Genomic DNA, 19,074 nt, shown 5'->3' with positions numbered 1-19,074 from the left:
TTCTCCTTGACTAGGCCCCCAGGCTAGTCTCAATCCCTGTACCCCCTGATGGGGTAAGGTAGAAACATTACCCACTCCCTGAGGAGCAGGCTAAACTGGTACAAACTGAATTTGATAGGGAGCCATCTTTTATACCGGGGGAGGGTCCCACTCCTAAGCTCCGGTAACTTGGCAAAACTCCTCCAGTGAGCCCACCCCCTCTGGCACATGGTCCAATGGTTTCCAGACTGCACCTGGAAACTGCAACAAATGAGCTCCTTGCTGAGGAAACTTACATGCTGGCCCATGTGAGAGGGATTTAACACTGGGCTACATGCTCCCTCTGGTAAAAAATCCTCATGATCTCGCATGAGGTACATAAATTTATATACCACCAATAAATTTGTGAAGAACATAACAATAACAATAGAATGCAAACAGTAAACAATAAACGTTAAAGTGCATAACCCCTAGTTACACAGTTACTGTATATAACAGGGCACTCCTATACAGGAGAACCCATAACCCTTGAAGCACATTTACTGCTTGGTAATTAGCACACAATCATTTGCAGCACAGCTCCTGCTCTGTAATAGTACTCCTCAATAGTAGTGAGCGGGATCAGGTTTGTGAACCAACTTCCCATTCCCATCTGGTACTGTGACCAAATAGCATCTTTTCTGATCTCTCTCAGATAAATATTCTACACAGTTTATGTAGATGTTTCTACCTACTTTCCACACTCTCATTAGATAAAGAGACTCTGTCTTCGTTGTAATGAACCTGGCTGCTGCAGCGGGAAGACATATAGTCCAGGACTACAACCCTGACCCATTCCTCCCTACGTTCCTCTTCTTCTCTCATTAGTGGCTCAGGTACATAGGGGTAGTCATACCCATGGGATTTCCGGTAATGCTGAATTACTATCCTATCAGCTCGGCTGTTTTTAATGAGATTTTGCCCTCAAGCCTGCCCTGGCAGTACCCAGAATAATGGCTCCTCTGGTATGGCATCATATTTAACCACCTCCAAGCCTGAAGGCAAAATTAAGCCCATAGCAATATCCTTGCTGCAGTTTCTTATAATTTCTGCGGTCTGTTCCGGTGTGAAGTCACCCTCTTCCCACCACTGATCTACCGCATCCTTCTGCACTAACACAAACCTAGTTCTATTCATGTGGGGAACATACTGCTGGAACATAGGATCCCACCAGTGTATAATTTTCCTCACATCAGAATTAGCCAGTACATTGGTGCATTCAGGTATCACAAGACCTATAGGAGAGGGTGGTTTGGGAGTTAATGGCCTGCAGATCCCACCTACTACAGGTGACATGTAGTTAGACATGTCATTATCAATAGGCATATCCTGACAGGAGTGGCTTGGCATTACCTTGTCCCTCTTTGGGGAAGAACCTTTCAGTTCAGTCTCTGGGGCAATTAGAGTGTCCTGAGCGTGTCCCACCTTAGTAACGTGCCCATGGGTGTAACTCAGTTTCCCGTTTACCTTCCACCGACCTCGGCCAATCACGACATCATATAGGCCCTTTTGTTCTCAGCAAGGCCATGAAGTTCAGGAACAATGGCCTCAGCGACGGCATCAGCCATCATATTTTTTCTGGCTATCTCCCACTCCCAACACCACAGCAGGAACTGGTTGACAGGGGCGGTGTTCACCGGAGCAGGAGTATCGATCCTTGGATCCACCCTGGCAGATGAATCTCGTGTGACCCCACCAGCAGCGCCAGAGAAGTCGTAACGGCAGTGGAAGAGGTACCGGCGGTACCTCTGGAGTTAATGCACCCGCATGGAGCTGTTGGGCTGAGGCACCCGCGTCACTCTGCTGGGCTGATGCACCCTTGTTGAGCTGCTGGACTGATGCACCCTAGTTGAGCTGCTGGGCTGATGCACCGCGTTGACCTCCTGGCCTGGAGAAGACACAACCGGCTCATGGCAAAGTTCCTCAGCAGCTGCATATTCCTTCCGCTCGGGCGGGGTCACCTTGGATGTCATCACTGAAGCCCGCCAGAGCTTCCTCTCATTCCGGGTGGCCGCCCAGAAGATACCAGAGCTGATGTGGCGGCACTCCGGTAGGAGCATGGAGAGGGATCCCCCAGCCTCGACCTCGGCCAGCAAAACACAGAACCCCAGTAAGCTCTTTTTGGGAACCCCTGAGCCCCCACAAAATATATATATGTATATGTGTCAAAATGGAGTGCTATTGAGCGTGGCATATGTATACAACAGACGACAGAGAAGCCCAATGCTACATCCAACATGACAGAAATACACAGTAAAATACTTATATATTCTCTTGAAGTAGGGTCATTTAGTTTAACCCTTTGGCCAAAGCGTTGTAAGCTTGCGAGCCACGTCAAAGCAGACACCTGTTCGCAAGTCCTAACACTACCAGATAAAATACTAATATACCTCTATTAGGATTAAAATTCTCATTTACCTCTATTAGGAGGGATAAAGACCACAGTGGGTCTATATCCAGCAGAATGAGGCACTTGCAAACTAGGGAAGTGGGGAGGGGCGGGCTTAAAACCTGGGAAGGAGGAGCCACTAACCTCCACCAGCTGGAACAGCTGAGAATGGGTTAACAAAACACAGAACCCCAGTAAGCTGGGTCTATATCCTGTGTATTTCTGTCATGTTGCATGTAGCATTGGGCTTCTCTGTCGTCTGTTGTATACATATGCCACGCTCAATAGCACTCCATTTTGACACATATACATATATATATATTGTGGGGGCTCAGGGGTTCCCAAAAAGAGCTTACTGGGGTTCTGTGTTTTGTTAACCCATTCTCAGCTGTTCCAGCTGGTGGAGGTTAGTGGCTCCTCCTTCCCAGGTTTTAAGCCCGCCCCCCCCCACTTCCCTAGTTTGCAAGTGCCTCATTCTGCTGGATATAGACCCACTGTGGTCTTTCTCCCTCCTAATAGAGGTAAATGAGAATTTTAATCCTAATACAGGTATATTAGTATTTTATCTGGTAGTGTTAGGACTTGCGAACAGGTGTCTGCCTTGACGTGGCTCGCAAGCTTACAACGCTTTGGCCAAAGGGTTAAACTAAATGACCCTACTTCAAGAGAATATATAAGTATTTTACTGTGTATTTCTGTCATGTTGGATGTAGCATTGGGCTTCTCTGTCGTCTGTTGTACAGGCATACCCCGCTTTAAGGACACTCACTTTAAGTACACTCGCGAGTAAGTACACATCGCTCAATAGGCAAATGGCAGCTCACGCATGCGCCTGTCAGCACGTCCTGAACAGCAATACCCTGTACCGAAGCTGTACGCAAGTGGGGAGACTATAGAGCCTGTTACACATGTCTTATTTACATCAGTTATGCACGTATATGACGTTTGCAGTACAGTACATGCATCGATAAGTGGGGAAAAGGTAGTGCTTCACTTTAAGTACATTTTCGCTTTACATACATGCTCTGGTCCCATTGCGTACGTTAATTCGGGGTATGTCTGTATACATATGCCACGCTCAATAGCACTCCATTTTGACATATATACATATATATATTTTGTGGGGGCTCAGGCGTTCCCAAAAAGAGCTTACTGGGGTTCTGTGTTTTGTTAACCCATTCTCAGCTGTTCCAGCTGGTGGAGGTTAGTGGCTCCTCCTTCCCAGGTTTTAAGTGCCTGTGTATTTCTGTCATGTTGGATGTAGCATTGGGCTTCTCTGTCGTCTGTTGTATACTTTGATAAACAGCCTTGGACAGGAGTCCACACTCACAGCGGGAGAAGGAGGTAGAATCCTTACCGGAGTTTCCTCAGGACGGGAAGCAGTCCGCAGGACGAAAGATGATGATGCCTGCAGTGACCTTTCCACATTGCGGACGACATCCTGGAAGTAGTTGTCCTGTTCCTGCGACATCAAGAAGGGTGAGAAGGGTCCTTTAACCCCAGCCACCTCAGAAGCAGGCAAGTCCTCTTTAAATTTGCAGTATGGAGCAGAATCACTCCCCAGAGACTCTGTTCCGGAATTGGAACCAATACTGTAGTGCCCCTCGCAATAAGTGATAGCAGGAGCTCCTGGAATGGGATGTAATATAACCTTTCCCTACAACCACCGGTAGTCCGTCGATAAGTCGTGGAGTTGCCAAATAATCCGGAGTATTGTGTGCTCCATAGGGCGTAGTAGGGTCAGGCCCCCGCAGTTTGAAATAAGGTACATCGCACTGCTTCCAGCGGGACTTAACCTTCAGTTCTCCCCCTGGGCAGTCACAGATGGGGCACATCAGTTGGAGACAGTCATTTCTCTCGATGTTAATTAATGGCACCCCTCCTGGCAGCTCCAGTCTTTGGGCTATTTGCGCAGCCATATTAATGTAAGACGACATATTAGGGAACAAGGCAGACCCAGCTCTAGCTTGGGTGGTCACCACATGCGTCTGCTGGTTGTGATACAGTAGCTGCATCAAGGTACTCGCCACGTGATGACAGTTAAGTCTGCGTCTCCTCCCCATGCTGGATCCAGGAGTCCCAGGCATTGTAGAAGGGGCGAGGCTACGGCTTTCACGCCAAACCACACATATTTTGCAAAATTAGGGCTTGCATCTTCCAAACTCTACACGCGGTTCTCCCGATTTTGGCGGGAACCGCTCTCAGACATCAGGATCCTACTCAGGGACTCTGAATTTAGTGCATGCCTGGAGTTCCATATTGGGGATGCTATCATTCAAGCATTCCACACCGTTGTCATACTCTGCATGCACTGTTAAACAATGTAGGGTGCAGGCTGGTAATTCCTTCTTGGGGGTGCTATCGTTTCAAGCATTCTACACCGGTGGCATACTACCACCTGCACATTAGAAAATAAGCAGTTGAGCACATGCTGGTAATTCCATCTTGGGGTGCTATCATTTCAAGCTTCCATACAGTTGGCAAACTACCACGTGCGCTCGGCTGATACCATTGGCTTTCACACACATCTCAGCCCTGGAACAGATAAGTACTGGAGTACATCGCTGATAATTCCATCTTGAGGGTCCTATCGTTTCAAGCCTTCAACACCGTTGGTATATTATCGCATGCACTCGGCTGATACGCTGTTTTTCACGGACATAGCCTGTAATGTGAAGGGACATGGCTCTGATACGGTGGGTTTCAAGCACTTCTCAGATATGCAGGTGTCCCAGACAAGTTTCAAACGGCTCTGATACACTGAGTTCCCCCATTTACTTCTCAGATTAGCAGCGGTGAACTTGCAATCATGAGCTGGCTGCTACCCGAGCACCTCAGCTTGCAAGCAGTGGGGAATATGTGGCTTGGATACAGTGACTGGTCCTTCACTTCTCCCTCAGCATATATCCCATATTCTTATTCTTTTGCTGCCTGTCCCTGTTGTCGATCTCAACTGCGCCTCCAAATGTAATACCCCTATCCCCCCTAAGGGAGATTGGGAGATTTGTAGTTACACGATCTTACTGTGGTGCTGTGAAGCTCACCTATAGGAGTCTCCGCAGTTGGTGTAGGGAGTAGGCAACAGGACAGGTTTTCAGTTCTTTGGGGCAGCACCACCATCCTGCAGAGCTCTGCCAGAGGCAGGGATTATTCCCTACAGGAACCTTGTAGTAACTCACACTCCAGGAAAGGAAACAGTTCCACCATTCATTGGTAGAACAGCTCACATCCTTCTCACCATCTTCTTACATGCAAGAGAGGTACTCATCGCACAGCATTATTCATAGGACGTTTCCCTCACAGCTTGCATCTTGTTCATTCCCCTTGACTAGGCCCCCAGGAGCTTGAGGCCCCTGGGCTAGCCTCAACCCCCATACCGCCTGATGGGGAAAGGTAGAAACAGTACTCACTCCCTGAGGAGCAGGCTAAATTGGAACAAACTGAATTTGATAGGGAGCCATCTTTTATACCAGGGGAGGGTCCCACTCCTAAGCTCCAGTAACTGGGAAGCACTCCTCCAGTGAGCCCACCCCCTCTGGCACATGCTCCAATGGTTTTCAGACTGCACCTGAAAACTAACGAAAAAAGACGGTGCAAAATAGCGCTAAAAAAATAACAACAATACTTGAAATAAATATTGCAGGCAGCCTGGCAAATACTGACTGTACAGTCAGAAAATGAACCACAGAAAAAAGAAAGCATTGCCGGCGCCAAATCAGTCCTTTGAATAATAATAACTCCGAATAAAAACCAAACCGTCTCTTGAAAAGTCCCAAAAGTGTCCTTGAACAGATAAACAGTGAAGGGGTCAACGAACGGCTCACACCAAATGGTAGTGCAATATGTAAAAAAGAGAAGAAAACAAACAGAAAATGGTGCAGTACGCCAAAAAAGTTGACATTAAAACATTAAAAACTCACACATGACAAACATAACACACAATAACAGACAGACACTAGCAAGGCTATAATCCTAACAAAAAGCTCTTTATTAACATAGAAATACTGGGTTCCGGAGGATACAGCACTTATGTCCAGAGGGGTAAAATTAAAACACTACTTACAGGACAGTGGATGGTAAAAGCAGTAAGGCTGAAGATCGCTCAGGTGCTCTTCTCTGATGATAACTGAAGCTCCTTTAGGAATTGCCTCGTGTGGGGATGGATGTTGAGTTGCACGAAAACCGGAACTTCCGGGTGGATGTGACGTCACACGCCACGGTGTTACCGAAATCGCTGCTCTTCTTCCTCTCCTTTCCCCCCACTGCCTACACGACTGCTGCCAATATCCTCCACAACCATACGAACAGCTCTAAAAATAGGATAATCTCAGGGGAAGAAGTGCACGTATGTGCATGAAACGTCGTTGGGAGATTATCCTGTTTTTAGAGCTGTTCGTAGTAGTTTTAATTTTACCCCTCTGGACTTAAGTTCTGTATCCTCCGGAACCCAGTATTTCTATGTTAATAAATAGCTTTTTGTTAGGATTATAGCCTTGCTAGTGTCTGTCTGTTATTGTGTGTTATGTTTGTCATGTGTGAGTTTTTAATGTTTTAATGTCAACTTTTTCGGCGTACTGCACCATTATCTGTTTGCTTTCTTCTCTTTTTTACATATTGCACGACCATTTGGTGTGAGCCGTTCGTTGACCCCTTCACTGCACCTGAAAACTGCAACAAAGTAACTCCTTGCTGAGGAAACTCACATGCTGGCCCATGTGAGAGGGATTTAACCCTAACACTGCCTGCTCCTTACCAGGACTTACAATACTAGGACCAGGAAACACATAGCCAGGGGCACTGGGCTACATACAATAAACACATACAACCTAACATGCAGGGCCGCCGACAGGGGAAAAGAGCCGGGACAGGTTTCCCGGACCCGATGGCTGCGGGGGCGCCGGCTTCCGGTCTTCTCGTTGCCACCGGGCCCGGCTCTCCCCCAGCTGAGGGCCTCACTCACTGACTGTCCCACGCCGCCTTGTCTCTTTGACTTCGGCGTGCGCTGGACACAAGCTGGGCTCAGCTTCCGGCATGCACCAGCATGAGAGGGAGGCCTGGCGTGCACCAGCGTCACAAGCTCAGCATGGGGCCAGAATCTTGGGGGAGAGCCAGGACCTGCTGCAAATAGAGGACCGGCATTCGTGCTCCCCGCAGCCACCGGGCCCAGCTAGAGGCCTGAGACCACCCCCAAGATAAATCTGTATTTTATATGTATTTGGGGGGTCGTTTTTTTTTATATGTATTTGGGGGGTGGGGGTTCTTTTTATATGTACTGTATTTGGGGGGCGAAGGGGTTAATATTTATTTGAAGGTTGGGTTTTTTATATGTATTTGGGGGTGGGGGTTTTAGCGGGGGAGCAAATTAGTGAAGAGGGGGGATTGAGTGGGGTAATTGATAGAGGGGGGAGTGAGAGGAGAGAGGGGGTGTAAGAGGGGGTGAGGGAGTGTGAGGGAGGAAAAGAGGGAGTAAGGCCTCGAACCCGTTGCGCCCGGCGGCGCGGGCGGCTGCACGGGCTTTCCCCACCAGCAGGGGAATCCTCCCGAGCCGGTCCCGGTCCCCCCTCGCGGCCCAGCTCACTACACGCTGTGACGCGTCAGCCGCTAGAGGATACAAGAGAATTGTAATTCCTAGCGTCGACGCGTCACGTGGTGTGGCTGTGAGCCAATGAGGAGGGGAGGCTTCGGGAGGAGGGGAGGCTTCGGGGAGTGGGGAGGAGTGTGGAGGGAAAGCAGCGTGTGTGTGTGTGTGTATGTGTGTGTCTGAGTGCCTATCTGTGTGTGTGTATGTGTGTGCCTGAGTGCGTGAGTGTGTCTGTGTGTGTGTATGTGTGTGTCTGAGTGCCTATCTGTGTGTGTGTATGTGTGTGCCTGAGTGCGTGAGTGTGAGTGTGAGTGTGAGTGTGAGTGTGAGTGTGTGTGTGTGTGTGTGTGTGTGTGTGTGTGTGTGTGTGTGTGTGCCTGAGTGCGTGAGTGCCTGCCTGTGTGTGTGTGTGTGTGTGTGTGTTTGTGTGAGAGTGCCTGCGTGTGTGTGTGCGTGAGAGTGCCTGCGTGTGTGTGTTGCTTTTAATTAAAAACCATCAGCAGCCCGAGCCCATGGAGGGAGGGAGGGAGGGGGGAGTAGCGGGTCCCTCCGCTCAAGCCACGCCCTCCCTCCCGCCCACCTCCCGCTCCAGCTCCCTACAGACCGCATATCGCGGTCTGTGTATGTCAGCGCCCCGCCTGTCTGCAGTGCGGGAGCTCTGACGGAGGAAGCGGGGCCTTAGCCTAAGAGTGAGACACAAGGGAGAGAAATACATGCAAGGCGGGGAGGGATTGAGTGAGTGGGGCAATTGATAGAGAGGGGAAGAGTGAGGGGTTGAATATTAACTCTAGTCCTGGGCCCCCAGAAAATCTGTCTGCCTGCTACCTGTTTACATATCAACTATTTACAATCCCAAAAATGTAAAATTGGCATAAATTGGGGGATTAACCAAAACATTTACAGGGAGCCCCCACTTTCTGCAAATAGTAAATATTGCTGTAGCCAGGATTTTATCATTCAGTAGCAGTACAACATCATTGCCAGCAGCTGAATGAATAACATGAAACCTTCTTCCCCTCATACGCTTGTGTGCCGCTGACCTAATTAATTGGCATTATTTCTTTTTATACTGGAATTGGGGTCTTCCCAGCGGTGAGCTCTGGATTTTTTCTTGTCTCATTTGGGTAATAAGAAAAATTAGCGTGATTGCTGCTTTACACAGAAATATGAGAATCAATTCAGAATTTAAAAAAAGTTACAGACCTCAGCAAATATATTTTATTTTTTATTTGGTACCATGGGATGCCACAGTACTTGAGATACAGTATACTGTATGTCATTCTTTCAAAACAGCTAGCATTCACCTTTCCTTTGCTCACTGTACTGTATACAGTAGATCATTGCTGTCTTGCTGAGTATGTTTAATGCCATTTAAATTCAAATACAAGGGCTTGACCGCTTTCAGTCCAATTCTGAGTTTAGATTCAGACAAACAAAGGATCATAGATAAAATCAAATAATAACATTATCACCGCTGTTAGCATAGGACATTGTTGCAAGGCGCTAGGAAATAAAATCACTTCATTTGGTGCCAAACAGACCAGAAAGGGGAGACAGGGCTTTGCTTAGGAGTGACAGAATGACCTTGCATTGTGCTTTTGACGGCACATTCAGCTGGATCAATAGCTGGCATCAGTAGCATCAGTGCTGAGAGGAGCATATCTGTGCCTGCAGATTTGAGACAACAGTGGCATAGCCCTGAACATGATGAGCAAGGGCTTTTTTTCAAAAGCGATAAAAAGAGGCCGTCTAATTACACAGCAAAGAAATAACTACTATTGCCAAGGACAAGGAGGGCTGATCACAAAGATGCTGTAACAGTTTTGTTTATTAAAGCAGGATGATTGTTACTGGTATACAGTATGCGGTGTATTGATCTTTCCTGTTGAATTCTACCAATCAAAATATCTAACTTAAATGAAACAAGTTCTATTTCATATCCTATTTTCTAGTATAGAAGTTACACCTATCATGGACATCCTATACGTAATAATAGTAATATGTTTTCTTATATTGCACTAACAATATATGCAGTGCTGTGCAAATAATTACAGCAAGGCCCCGCTTCTCGGCACCCCGCTTTTCGGCAATACGGCGGTACCGAGAAGGGGGTCGCCATGTCTTCGCATGCGCAGAATGAGCCAGTCCGAGGTCACGCATGCTCAGAATGGGGGGGTTGCTGATGTTGCACATGCGTAGAAGGGCGAATTGCCGGTCTGCGCATGCGCGCACACCAAAAATCACCGGTTCCGCTTTCCGACGATTTTTGCTTTGTGGCGGGCCCTTAGAACGGAACCCGCTGCATGCCCGGGGCACTCCTGTTCAAGGAATTTTAGACACAAGTCAATGCACAGGAAGATAATGTGACTTGTCTAAGGTCACAGGAAACTGACACTGGAATTTGTCCCGTACAAGTACAGCTGCTCTTTACCACTAAGCGGAAACTATGCGGTAAAACAGTGGTGCGCAAACTCTTTTGTCTGCACCTCCCTGCTCTCCCCCCCTGCACACGCCCCACCCCCATTACATTTTCTCTGGCGCTATCTGACGTCACAGTGTCATGTGATGCCAGCAAAGCATTGCCATTTGCCCTACGGCGTCATTTCACTCCGTGTTGCCATGGCAACGCATCACCAAAAGCCGTCAGAGACAAGTTAAGGGATATACAGAGGCCTTGTGCTCTCCTTTGGCATTCATTTAAATGTTCTGGGGAAGAGCGCGGGACCTCTAAGCGTCATGACCACCCAGCAAATGTTGCACCCCCCTCCAGTTTGCGTACCCCTGCTCTAACACACTGGTGAGCAACAGTCGCCTTCCTCTGCGGCCCCCCCACCTCCTCTCTCCCAGGTCCCTTCCTCCATTCCAACTTACGGGCTGCTGCAAGAGCATACGGAGGGGCAGGGCTAAGAGACAGGCGGCGCTACTGGCAGATAGGAGAATAACATGCATAGTAAAAGAGGTGAGATGGGGGGGAGCAGTGAGAGAGGGGATGCAAAGAAAGTGAAGGGGGAGGGCAGTAAGAGAGAGAATGGGAAAATGTTGTGAATTTTCCCACTATATGGATAAATGATATCCAGTGCTCAAAGAAGCTGGAGACCAACCACAGCCTACAGAAAGAATACACTCTGGAACCCTAACTTATGAAGGTAAAAGACCCAAAGCAGAGACAGACCATGTGTGCCAGTACAGAATGAGTACCCACAGCCTGGAAATAGAAACAGGCAGACACAGACAGAACTGGAAGCCCCGGGAGAAGTGGGTGGAGGCGGAGTTTGTGTCAGCGGAGCCTCAGCAGTGAGAACCTCCGGTGTCTGCTGCCAGGGCTCAAGATGGCTTCCCCCACGTTCCACAGTGACAGGTAGGGACACACAGACACACTCACTCACTATAGGGAGACAGAAGCACAGAATGGGGAGAGAGACACACACACAGCATGGGGAGAGAGAGACACACACCATGGGGAGAGAGAGACACACACAAGAGAGACACACACAGCATGGGGAGAGAGAGAGACACACGTAGCATGGGGGGAAAGACACACACACAGCATGGGGAAAGAGAGACACAAGGCATGGGGAAAGAGAGACACACACAGCATGGGGAGGGACACATACAGCGTGGGGATAGACACAGCATGGGGGGAAAGACACAGCAAGGGGGAGACACACAGCATGGGAAGAGACACACACACAGCTTGGGGAGGGAGGGAGACAGCATGGGGCGGGAGAGAGACAGCATGGGGAGGGAGAGGGAGACAGCATGGGGAGAGAGAGATACAGCATGGGGGGAGAGAGATACAGCATGGAGAGAGAGAGACAGGATGGGGAGGAGAGACACACACACAGCATGGGGGGAGAGAGAGAGACACACACAGCATGGGGGGAGAGAGAGAGGACACACAGCATGGGGAGAGAGAGAGACAGCATGGGGAGAGAGAGACACACACAGCATGGGGAGAGAAACAGGGAATAGAGGGGAGAGAGAGACAGGCAATGGAGGGGAGAGAGAGAGAATGGGGGAGAGAGACACACACAGCTAGGGGAAAGAGAGAGGCACACACACAGCATGGGGAGAGAGAGACACACAGAGAGTGGGGGAGAGAGACACACACAGCATGGGGAAAGAGAGAGGCACACACACAGCATGGGCAGAGAGAGAGACACAGCATGGGAGGAGAGAGCGACACACACACAGCATGGGGAGACAGAGAGAGAGAGAGACAGAGAGAATAGGGGGGAGAGAGACAGAGAATGGGGGAGAAAGAGACACACAGATAATGGGGAGAGAGAGACACAGAGAATGGGGGAGAGAGAGACACAGAGAATGGGGGAGAGAGAGACACAGAGAATGGGGGAGAGAGAGACAGTGAATGGGGGATAGAGAGACACAGAGATGGGGAGAGAGACACAGAGGGAGAGAGAGACACAGAAAATGGGGGAGGAGACAGAATGGGGTAGAGAGAGAGAGACACAGAGAATGCGGGGAGAGAGACACAGAGAATGGGGGAGATAGACACACAGAGAATGGGGGAGAGACAGAATGAGGAGAGAGACCGAATGTGAAGGGTGGAACAAGAATGAAGGGATGGGAGGGGGAATGGGGATGGGAGAGGTCTGAGAATGAAGGGAAGGGGGGGAGAGAATAGGCTGTGTCTGTGTGAGGGGCAGAGAGACATAAAGGAGACATAAAGCGCAGTTGATGTAATTTGCTTTATAAATATTTTTTTAAATGTGTCACGGTTTTTACTTTTGTAAATCTGGTCACCCTATTCATGTACTGTGTAATCATTATACCCTGCCCTTTGTTATTCATGTACTGTATATAATACAGGAAAAGTGAGCGCAAACCCAAATAATATCAAAAAATTATTAAAATGTGGAAAATAATAAATATCACCAAGAGGAGACGCAGATGGTGTGAGGAATTTCTCAATCCCTCAATGGAACATCTGGAGTGGTACACAAAGCGCAGGGACTCCTCTCACAGGTGGAAAAGTTTTTTCACAGGAAATCAGGTAGTAATGTATGCAGCATATGTTGAAAAGAAAAAAAAATATATAGTGCAACACAGTTTAATGAAAAAACAAAACTAGAGCAAGGAGCTTCAGTTCACTCATATGTTCCAGGAATAAAAAAAGCGGTTTAACCACTCAGGGTTCTAAACGACACAGCTCTGCTTAGCTCTAATCAGCTCCACTTGTGTCTCTCACTTCCGCATTCGAGCGGAGTCTGACGTCACGGACCTTCACGTCACTCCTCCAATAGCAAGGTAGGAATTTTCCGGCTTCTTTGTCAGCATCAGTGCGAGGTCTTCAGCGGGGAGACACAGGGAAACGAGCTGACAGCACAGCAGAGGATCTGGATGGCTTCACGGGTCGAAGGGTTATTGTATATAGCCTAAGTCCCGTCTGGTCCCATGTCTGCCCCGACTCTGGCTGCAGCAGCGTCTAGCAGTGGAGGCTGGGGTAGAGCGTGGTGAGGCTGCTGCAGGCGAACCGGTCGCTGGAGTTTACCGGTGGCTCCCTTTGCAGGGCGCCGCCATCTTGGCTGCTATCACGCATGCACAAGATGATGGGCAGGCGCAGTGATAATGTGTGAGGCGGCCAGCACACAGGAGCTCCCCGCATGGGGAACTACAATCCCCAGGATGCCTAGAGGCAGAGACACCATGTGACCAGCACAGCAAATAGCACACTAGTATTCACTGCACCAGGGAATAGATACATTTCACGCATTGACAGCCACGCCAGTCAGAGTTGAGACAAGGTCAGGGTAGGTGGTATGTGCAGCGTGTCTGTGGCACCTGAAATAGGCCAGAGACACCCTTGTTAGGCCCCAGCTAAGCCCCGACTCCTCTCAGCTTGTGGTTGCTGCAGGGACAGGCCCATAGATAGGGACACTGCCCCTGTAATACCAGAGTGAAGGACATAGACAGCACGCGGCTGCGCTCTGCCATCAGGTGGTCTGGGACCAGATCGCCAAATACAGAAAGAGACATTTTACATGGTGGACCCGTCCACGCGGGACACCACCCAATGTAGAGGCTGAGGATTCGCGGATACCTTTCTTGGATCTGTGGATCCCATCTTACAGCATCGGCGCGCCCGGGTGTTGGAGCACCCGGCAGATACCTCACCTCACCATGTGCACCAACTATACACATGCTAGTGGGGCAGCGCTGTCTCACACACTTGGGTTGATGATTGACTCTATGGCCACCAGGGTGGTTGGGTGCCCAGGAGCACCTCAGTGTTTTGGGGTAAACTCTATCTGGGGTGTTGACACGGTGTGAGGTACGGCCCTGCGAGGCCTGAGTGCAACTGTAAATATACATAGGTGTTCAGTATTCTTCAGCATGCAGTAAAGCTGTTATATATAAGCAGTGTTCGACAAACCTATACATTTGCTCGCCCCGGGCGAGTGGATTTAACATCGTGGCGAGCTCCTATTGGCCCAAGCAGCACTCGTATGGTACTAGGTGGCGAGTAGATTTTTTTGTGTGGCGAGTAGATTTTTTGGTGATTTGTCGACCACTGTATATAAGTATACTGGAACCAGGGTCACGTATGATGTATGAATAATCCCAGTTAGCTTAACTCATGTCTTACCTCTTCCAAAGCATCACAAGTCCTGATTGTCGTTCTTAACTTTATTGCAGAAGTAGAAAACAAAGGGTACTTGAAGGTGTGGTGTGAGTAGAGAGTGCTTCTATATCTGAATGTTTGCGTGAGGTTAGACTATGGTAAGACAGAAAGGACTTGTCAGGGGTAGTTGCAGACAGGTCCGTACTCTCTGTGTTCTTGGGTCCAGTATTATAGTACCTCTCATTTTTTTACTGGGCAGAGTATCCAAATACAGGACAGTCCAGTTCAATACCGGACACCTGGCAACCCTAGACATGCACATTGATTGGTAATGTTTAGTGCATTTTTTTGTGAAGTTTGCCAATTTTGTCAATTATTTTTGTGAAAAGAGGGCAAATTTTTCATTTTTTGTTAACTTCAACTAACATTTGCGCACATCTCTAATCACCTCCCCTTCACTCACTAGACACAAGCCACCCAAAAAGGGTATCACCTCCCTTTCAATCACCCATGGCTCATAATTGACGGAGGCCTCGCATCAAACCTCCGGACCCCCTAAATTGATTATTTGATTTGTTTGTAGAATCTTATGTATACAATATAAAATCTGTATAGAAATATAGGGAACTCCTAGAGTTCGCTTATGGGAGCCATATTGGCTGTCATATACAAAAGGGGCCAAGTACTTTGATACATTGGTGTTCAGAGATGCAAAAATGAAAATTACATTCTTTTACTGCAAAATTGCTTTGATACATACACCCAAAACATTGAGATACATATTGAATTAATTTAACAACATATTGATGGCAATATGGAGTCTTAAAGCTTAGCACATAATACTTAAACATAACCATACAGACTGCAAATTACATATATTTGTTGTCATTCTTAAACAAACCACTATTACAAAACTAGATCATCAACTAGAACAATACTTACTGTTTTAGCAGTAGTACTATTATCAAGGTAATCTTCATGAGACAATAAAGACAAGGATGCTTGGTCCAGCTGTGAATAAACAAAATATAGACATTTCAGTGCTGTTGTATTCCTGCATGTACTATATATATAGATGCATCTGCTTAAATGGGCTCCATGTGTATGGATATTCCAGGCAAAAGGTGACAAATTGTGTGCTCATTTGCATGTCATTTCCTAGAATCCCTTGCTGCAGTGGGAGCACTGTATGCTGGGTGATAATGGTTGAAAGGCAGGGGTGCAGACCTGTCTAAGACATGTGAATGTGCTCACAGGTGATATTCTTTATTGGCTATATATATATATCACTTGTGAGCACATTCACATGTGCACATTCACATGTATATACACACACACACACACACACACACAGTTAGGTCTGGAAATAATTAGACACTAGACGACAGAGAAGCCCAATGCTACATCCAACATGACAGAAATACACAGTAAAATACTTATATATTCTCTTGAAATAGGGTCATTTCGTTTAACCCTTTGGGCAAAGCGTCTGTCATGTTGGATGTAGCATTGGGCTTCTCTGTCGTCTGTTGTATACATATGTCACGCTCAATAGCACTCCATTTTGACACATATACTGTACATATATATATTTTGTGGGGGCTCAGGGGTTTCCAAAAAGAGCTTGCTGGGGTTCTGTGTTTTGTTAACCCATTCTCAGCTGTTCCAGCTGGTGGAGGTTAGTGGCTCCTCCTTCCCAGGTTTTAAGCCCGCCCCTCCCCACTTCCCTAGTTTGCAAGTTCCTCAGTCTGCTGGATATAGACCCACTGTGGTCTTTTTCCCTCCTAATAGAGGTAAATGAGAATTTTAATCCTAATAGAGGTATATTAGTATTGTATCTGGTAGTGTTAGGACTTGCGAACAGGTGTCTGCCTTGACGTGGCTCGCAAGCTTACAACGCTTTGGCCAAAGGGTTAAACTAAATGACCCTATTTCAAGAGAATATATAAGTATTTTACTGTGTATTTCTGTCATGTTGGATGTAGCATTGGGCTTCTCTGTCGTCTGTTGTATACATATGCCACGCTCAATAGCACTCCATTTTGACACATATACATATATATATTTTGTGGGGGCTCAGGGGTTTCCAAAAAGAGCTTGCTGGGGTTCTGTGTTTTGTTAACCCATTCTCAGCTGTTCCAGCTGGTGGAGGTTAGTGGCTCCTCCTTCCCAGGTTTTAAGCCCGCCCCTCCCCACTTCCCTAGTTTGCAAGTTCCTCAGTCTGCTGGATATAGACCCACTGTGGTCTTTCTCCCTCCTAATAGAGGTAAATGAGAATTTTAATCCTAATAGAGGTATATTAGTATTTTATCTGGTAGTGTTAGGACTTGCGAACAGGTGTCTGCCTTGACGTGGCTCACAAGCTTACAACGCTTTGGCCAAAGGGTTAAACTAAATGACCCTATTTCAAGAGAATATATAAGTATTTTACTGTGTATTTCTGTCATGTTGGATGTAGCATTGGGCTTCTCTGTCGTCTGTTGTATACATATGCCATGCTCAATAGCACTCCATTTTGACACATATACATATATATATTTTGTGGGGGCTCAGGGGTTTCCAAAAAGAGCTTGCTGGGGTTCTGTGTTTTGTTAATAATTAGACACTGACACCATTTTCATAATTTTGGCTCTGTACGCCACCACAATGGATTTGAAATGATCCATTAGAAGTGCAGACTTTCAGCTTTAATTCAAGGTGTTGAACAAAAATATCGTATGAAACGTTTAGGAATTGAAACCATTTTCATACAAGTCTCCTTATTTTAGGGGCTCAAATGTAATTGGACAAATTAACACAATCATAAATAAAATGTTCATTTTTAATACTTTGTCAAGAATCCTTTCCAGGCAATGACTGCATGAAGTCTGGAACGCATGGACATCACCAAACGCTGGGTTTCCTCCTTTGTGATATTTTGCCAGGCCTTTACTGCAGCTATCTTCAGTTGTTGTTTGTTCGTGGGTCTTTCTGCCTTAAGTTTTGTCTTCAGCAAGTGAAATGCGTGCTCGATCGGGTTGAGATCAGGTGATTGACTCGGCCATTGCAGAATATTCCACTTCTTTGCCTTAAAAAAATTCTGGGTTGCTTTCGTAGTATGTTTTGGGTCATTGTCCATCTGTAAAGTGAAGCGCCGTCCAATCAACTTTGCTGAATTTGGCTGAATCTGAGCAGACAATATATCCCTATACACTTCAGAATTAATCCGGCTTCTTCTGTCTCCTGTCACATCATCAATAAACACTAGTGACCCAGTGCCATTCTAAGCCATGCATTCCCATGCCATCAAACTGCCTCCACCGTGTTTTACAGATGATGTGGTATGCTTCGGATCATGAGCCGTTCCAAGCCTTCTCCATATTTTTTCTTCCCATCATTCTGGTACAGGTTGATCTTTGATAATCTGTCCAAACAAAAATGCTCTTCAAGAACTGGGCTGGCTTTTTTAGATATTGTTTGGTGAAGTCTAATCTGGCATTTCTATTCTTGAGGCTTATGAATGGTTTGCACCTTGTGACTGGCTGCACCTGATCAAGTAGAAACCTCGTGCAGCCTCAAACAGCTCCTGTCACGCGCTGACACCTGGTGTCTGTGTCTCACACAGCCTGTGTGACTTGTCCTCCGTCACTTCTTAGTTCTCAGCAGGGGGAAAGTCAGCTGGCTTGGCTGTATAGTTCCTTAAGGCTGCTACGAGTCCAGGGGCTCCTCGTGTCTCCACCCGTGCGTGATGACATCACCACGTCCCTTGGGCCAGCTGACTTTCCCATTGCCGAGAACTAAGCAGTGACAGAGGACAAGCCACACAGGCTCTTTGAGACACAGACACCAGGCGTCAGCATGTGACAGAAGCTGCTTGAGGCTGCACAAGGTTTCTACTTGATCAGGTGCACTCAGCATTTGCCGGGCTCTCTCTACCCCATTGATGACACCCCACAGAGATTTCTCTCCCATGAATGTGTTTTTTTAAATCTTCTAAGTATATCTCTATGGGACTGCTCTTGCTTAATAAATTTACCCTGATTTTTACACAGATTTATGCTATGGAGCTTGCGCTTCTCTGTGTTTTGTGTTTTTAGAATACAGTGGATGGCTATACCACTCTTCTGAAGCTGCAAAGTGCTTCATAGGACTGGTTTGTTGGACTTTGAACCTCTCTGGATTATTCATCAAGGGGGACTACTGGGACACATCCTCTGTGGTTTAAGTTACATTTTTTATAATTGTTTCACTGTTTATTATATATTTATTCTGAATATCATTTGACTAAGGGTACACTAATTAATTATTTACGTATTAATAGTTTATTCACTTTTATATACAGATAATGACCATAGTAAGTTAATAGTTAATCAAGTGTTTAGTGTAATTTACACAGTATATACTGTAGGGTAATTTTGGGGCCCCGGGCGGAGAAATCTCAAGAGATTGTCATCCAGGCTCAACCATTTGCGAGGGAGTGAAATTATAACAGAGCTATTCCTTTGTAGAGTATAGAACGCCTCT

The 19,074-nt window shown here is 47.1% G+C and overlaps 1 protein-coding gene across 1 annotated transcript in view; it reads right to left on the bottom strand.

The window, feature by feature from the left end:
* The window catches only part of PHEX (phosphate regulating endopeptidase X-linked), a 302,776-nt gene that overhangs the window by 209,125 nt on the left and 74,577 nt on the right, over positions 1 to 19,074 (bottom strand). The window contains exon 6 of the mRNA XM_075589362.1: positions 15,514 to 15,582. Coding sequence (XP_075445477.1) covers positions 15,514 to 15,582 — 69 coding nt within the window. The remainder of the gene's footprint in view (positions 1 to 15,513; positions 15,583 to 19,074) is intronic.

Source organism: Ascaphus truei, chromosome 3, assembly GCF_040206685.1.
Source record: "Ascaphus truei isolate aAscTru1 chromosome 3, aAscTru1.hap1, whole genome shotgun sequence".
NCBI lineage: Eukaryota > Metazoa > Chordata > Amphibia > Anura > Ascaphidae > Ascaphus > Ascaphus truei.
The sequence above is the reverse complement of the archived record's forward strand: the minus strand, read 5'-3'. Positions and strand labels throughout refer to the sequence as shown.